At 37.0% G+C, this 6,000-nt stretch overlaps 1 protein-coding gene across 1 annotated transcript in view; it reads right to left on the bottom strand.

Annotated features, from left to right (window-relative positions):
- Positions 1–341: 341 nt before the first annotated feature.
- Positions 342–6,000, bottom strand: part of akirin — a 75,273-nt gene continuing 69,614 nt past the window's right edge. Inside the window, exon 5 of the mRNA XM_090379005.1 lies at positions 342–912. Within this exon, the coding sequence (XP_090235131.1) occupies positions 902–912 (11 nt within the window). The 3' untranslated portion in view covers positions 342–901. The remainder of the gene's footprint in view (positions 913–6,000) is intronic.

Here is a 6,000-nt window from a genome sequence, read left to right as displayed (position 1 = left end):
AATTCTACTAAGGAAGTGGTTACATTCACAACTCTTGTCTTCAGGATTTATTTTTAAATCTTAGACATAAAAATTATTACAAGTGCCACAAAATTTTTTCATGTTCCCTGAACAGAAAACACTGATAATCTTCATTTTTAAAGAAACAACTGTTAGTGTTAGAAGAGGAATCACAGGGTATTTTTTTATGACTGTGAATGAATGAGAACAAGACAAATTGGAACTGAAGATAAAATGCACAATTTCGATAAGCATTAATTGAAAGCACTACTAATCTCTTCAAGTAGTTTTTTATATTACAAAAACAAAATCTTATAAAAGAAAAATGGTTTCTATAACACTATTATACATGGCACAAATAATCAATATTCAAGTTAGAAAATTTCAGTTTTGTCCAAGTTAAAATATAGTATATGAGGAGTTGAAAGAAATGGATTTCAGATAGAAGGGGTAAAGTAAAAAGAAAGACAGAATGAGGCATTGACATCACATCTTTAATAACAGCAAAATCTGTAAATCTGTAATTTGTTACGTGTTGAAGTAAGTCCAGTCACTCACTGAAACAAGTGACAGTTAATGGCTTCCATTTGTTGATGGCTATTATACTACTGACCTAGAATTAATTTTCATATATATATATAGATATATATATAAAAAAGTTAATGTGCTAGTGGTCCTAAGATGAAGCACAGACCCTCTGCTTCCTTTCTTATGCATCCAGTAACTAATGATGCAGATATTCAAATTCCATAGCACTTAACTAGGTCATTGTAAAGGCAACACATGCTTCACAAGCAGAAGGTATGTTCTGTCCCTCACTTGCAAATTTTAATAATTTTTCACTGTTCTCACAATCCACAATAAAGGATCCATCCTTTCACTAAAATCAAACATGCACCATTTATGACAAATCTGAAAGGCAAAACAGATGATATTAATGAAAGTCATGTCATTCTGCTAATTACTTACAATATGATCAAGATAAATAAAATTAAAGAAACAGAACATAACTTACTAAAAGACATGCAATTTTAAATCCTATATTTACTTTTAATTTCTTTACAAAACATTTTAAGAATCCTGATTAGATAATTCAAATTCTTCAGAAGAAATCAGGATTACCCAGGAGTATGCATCAAATTAGAAAAGAACAGCTGTTTTAAGTTTAATATAAAAGATTGATGAAACTGCTGATGTTATTACACTGCAGCACTCAGATCAGGAAGATTTACATCTGCCAAAATGAAGCTCACGATGAATACACGCTTTGGATACTTTGAAAACTAGGTTAATGTGGTGAAGTTCCAAAAGTTATCTTCTATGAAATTAATTGATTTTAATCATTTACAATCATTTCCAAATCTTTTCCCCTTGAGAGTCCGGACGATTCGTGACAGCCAAATCCTCTGTTTGCACCTTCACAATGGTGGGACTGTTAGTAATCCTGGGTATAACTTCAATGTACAAGCACACGGTGGGTGACCACCCAGGTGAGAACCAACGTAAGCAGGGGTCGAAGTGTGGCGCCCACACCACATGGAGGAATGCCGCCCTTCTCTGTTACCAGGCAGTACACTAGGTGGTAGATAACTCTCATTAACCAGTGCAATACCACCACTTTGATTATTGGAGGCTTGAAGTGGTGGAACCCATTCTCCAAATAGGCCTCTGGGGTTGGGTATATTCATAATATAATTTTAAGTATTTTTTTATTTTTTTAAGTATTTTTCACCAACCATGTTCAAATGACAAAATAAAATGAAAGCCAAAATTTTGATAACTTTATATTTAAGCTTACAATAAATTACTATTTACAGTGGATATAAAACAAACAATTAAAATATAAAATACAATAAAATATACCAGGTTAAAAGTGATAAAACAACTGAAGCTTTCGAAGGCTCCGCCTTCTTTCTCAACAGTTTTGGCTTTCGTTTTATTGTTATTTCAACATACGGTTGGTGAAAAATACTCAAAATTATATTATGGTGGAACCCATGTTTAGTCTCCAGAACTAAGTTCCGGTCAAACCTTCCCCATCTCATCCATATTGCACTATGATTGATGACTTTTGAGGTTATGATGAATATTATGGCGAGATCCAATCCTCCTTACATTTTGAGGGTACAGCTCTAAAATGGTGTTCACAGGCCGCTAGTTAGTAGACCAGACCGAACCTATTGGTAACTCTCTAGGAGGCTTCCGGATCAGCTAGTGTATAATCTTGCTACCTCTACCCTGCCAGATAGTGACTGGGGGGGGGGGAGTCCAAGTACTGTGTATGCAGGGGGCATTGTCGAGGCCACATTATGTCAAGGATCTGGGTATATTCTTACAATGTGTGCACCATATCCAAAATTACATTACTTCATACAGCACGTCAACCCACTTTTTCTTACTATTGAATACACCATGAATTATCAAACTAATAGAGTAAGCTTATCTGCGAAAAGATTTAAACCTCCCAAACACTTCCTAATTCATTTCACAAATATACGTGGTCTTAATTCTAATCTCAACATTTCCACTTGCAGTCCGCCAAAACCCATGTACTTTTTCTGACAGAATCTCAGTTATCGGTTGATTCAGCTACTGCTCATCTCAGTTGCCCGAATTATTCGCTGTATGATTCCTTTCGCCTCAAAGGCGGTACTTGTGCATATGTCCGTACCCTGTCAGAGACTTGTTAATTTGGAATCTCCTCTTTTCAGTCTTCTCTGGTTTAAAATCTCTACCTATTATAACAAATTCATCCGTTCTCCCAACTTCACTAATCACTTGGAGACCTTTAACTTCCTCTCTTTGCAACTAGACTTTCTCCAGTCTAACTTTCCTAACAGTGAGGTAATTTTTCTTGGTGATTTTAATGTTCACTACTCCAGCTGGCTTCCGTTTTCTAGTCATACCGACACAGCTGGTTGAGATGCTGAGGCTTTTGCAATTACTAATGACCTTGCACAGATTGTTCATTTACCTACAAGAATAATGGACAATCCTAACCATACAGCCAACACACTTGATCTTTTTCTCACAAACAACCCCTCTAAGTACACGGTCGAAGTGAGAAGTCCTTTAGTCACTTCAGATCACAACTTGGTGATTGTCTTCTCCAATGGAGCCTTTATCTCATGGCTATTCCAAACCTCGTATTGTTTGGCATTACATGAATGCAAAATGGGATGACCTACGAGATTTCTTTTCTTCTTTTCCTTGGTTGGATTACTGTTTCAAAACTTCTGATGTCAATGTTTGCTCAGATCGTGTCACTGAAATTACTCTTGCAGGAATGGAATCCTTTATCACACACTCCAACTTTAAAATCTCGCCCTTTATCTAAACCTTGGTTTTCCAATAAATGTGCTAAGGCTGTTCGAGAGAAGAACGTTGCATATCATAATTGGCTTGTTTCTAATTCTTAAGTTTCATTTTCTGCCTACACCAAAGCTGGCAACAATTGTAAAGCAGTTATTAATCAGCCCAAAATAGAGTTTGTACAGGCTAAGAGTAGAAAACGTGCTTCTTGCCCTAATGGTAGCCGAGCATTCTGGTCTCTTGCCAAAGCTATTTGGCCGCAACTTTTGCCCATGTCTACTCCCACCTCTGTCCAAACCAGATGGTTCTGTTGTCACTTCAGCCAAGGATAAATCTGACCTGCTAGGCTAGCATCCCATTTTATTTCCAACTCATGTATTAATGATCTTGGTAAAACACCCCCCACCATTCCAACATGCTCCATTCAATGCCTCCTGTGGTCTTCCTTCAAAAGGATTTTGACAAATTTTGATTCTAAGAAAGCTCCAGGTCCCGATGGTATTTCTCCACTTGTTCTCAAAACCTGTGCTCCTAAACTTACTCCTATTTTTTGCCGCCTTTTTTAAATTTCTTATTCCAAAGGTGTTTTTCCTTCTGCTTGGAAATTTGCTCACATCCAGGCAGTTCCTAAAAAGGGTTACAAATCTCTCCCATCGAATTATCATCCCACTGCAATTACTTCTACACTTTCTAAAGTAATGGAGAAATCAATTAACCGCCAACTCTTAAACTACCCAGAAACCTTCCGTCTGATCAACGATCGCCAGTATGGATTCCGTCAGTGTCGATCCACTGGTGATATTCTGGCTTAAGTTACCCATTTACGGACTAATTCAATGGAAAAGTTCCGTGAAACACAAGCAGTTGCTCTTGACATTTCAAAGGCTTTTGATAGTGTTTGGCAAGGTCTTCTAAAAAGCTTCCATCTTATGGTTTGCCAACTCTTTTTTGTAATTGGTTATCCAGTTTTCTATGATGGCTCGCTGAGGGTGATGGTAGATGGCTCTGTCTTCTAACTTCTCCACTAATACCAGTGGTTCGTTCCCTCACTCTTTTCCTCTTGTATATTAATGACCTTTCCCACTGACTGGAAATCTTATCCATAGTTTTGCCGATGATAGCACATTGCATTCTACTTTCCATTTTGGGAAACTTTGCGCTGCTCAATCAGCTTCAACTTCTCAAAAATCTGCTACCAATTCCTTAAATGCCGATCTCCAGTGGGGCAAAGACAACTTAGTTGATTTCAATCCTTCTAAAACTCAGTCTTGTCTTATATCTCACAAAAAGGATTCTTCTGCTCCTATGCTTATCTTTGGTGACACTACGATTTCTAGGCAAAATGATATATCTTTTTTGGGGATTACTCTCACTTCTAATCTCTCTTGGCACAAGCACGTTACAAATATTGCTTTCTCTGCATCTAAAAAACTTGATTTTCTCTTTCGCTCTTGGCATTCCTGACAAAATACAATAAACCAAAGCACCATCCTCGGAAAGATTGCCTCTTCCCATAAAAAGATACCCTTTTCAAGAAGATTCCACTGCTGAAGCTGCAATCCTTGTAACTGAGCCTTGGTTTTGGAGAGATCCAAGTCTCTGACCAAATCATTAAATTCTGCCTAAGTGATTATATGTGGCTTTGCAATATCAAGAGCTGAAAGAGTCTGGATCGGTACTCGTTCTTGGTTCTGCATCTTCTGGAGACTCCATTTCTGATCCTGAATTAGAGTAAGGTCCAAAGTTTCTGGGCTTTGGCATTGTATCATTGTGAGGAATCAGCCTTAAAGCAAAAGGTATGCTGGGATACTCTACTTTATGCTTGAATTTTCAAAAAAACCAGAAATATATAGTAACAATCACTTATGTGGTCTGAAGGCTCCTGCCATATCACTGGAACAGCAAGAGGCATCGATTTATGACTGCCTGTTAATGGCCTTGAACATGAGCTACAGGAAATCTTTGGAGCCCATACTTCATCTTTATCTCCGACCTTGCATCCAAAATAGAGTCCATAGGTTTTTCTCACAAATTGCACCAGTGGCTTCTGGCTGTAATTTTCATTCCACTTCTCTGCAAATGTAGCAAAGCTAACAGGCTTGTTTCGGCAAGTATGTGACATATTTCATGTACAGTTGAGGTACGTGCACGTAAGAACACAATTAACAAATTGTGGATTTTATCTCTAATTTAAACACAGTTCACTATTTACACTAATGCACTTAACACTTGTGTGCAAACACTAATTCACTAAAACACTGGTTCACTTTGTTCACCACTCGCTCTGTGAAGCATACTTTTTGAAATGCGAAAATGCTTGCTTTGTGATATAATACTAATACTAACAGTTACTAGTACTAAACCTAATATTAGGTGACAGGCTCTCATCAATCGATGCAATACCACATTTAGTTTCTAGCAAAGTTTTGGGTATCCCCTCCCCATCAATCTATGTACAATAGGCTTTGATATCTTTCGTCTTTGGAGGTTTCATTAAAAAAAAAAAAAAAAAAAAAATTGTGAAAACCAATAAGAGTAAATTTAAATACAATTTTTTTTGAAGTTCACAAACACTTATGTCCCTTTTTGAAAAAGTAGCGCTTGTGAGTTCCTGGTTTCTTTAATTATGTATTATAAAAGTGGGGGCAGGTTATGTTTACCTATCAAGCTGAGTTTTTGTCTTATTTT

This window comes from Mastigoproctus giganteus, chromosome 8, assembly GCF_048544385.1.
Source record: "Mastigoproctus giganteus isolate SK-2022 chromosome 8, ASM4854438v1, whole genome shotgun sequence".
In the NCBI taxonomy this organism is placed as follows: Eukaryota; Metazoa; Arthropoda; class Arachnida; order Uropygi; family Thelyphonidae; genus Mastigoproctus; species Mastigoproctus giganteus.
The sequence above is the reverse complement of the archived record's forward strand: the minus strand, read 5'-3'. Positions and strand labels throughout refer to the sequence as shown.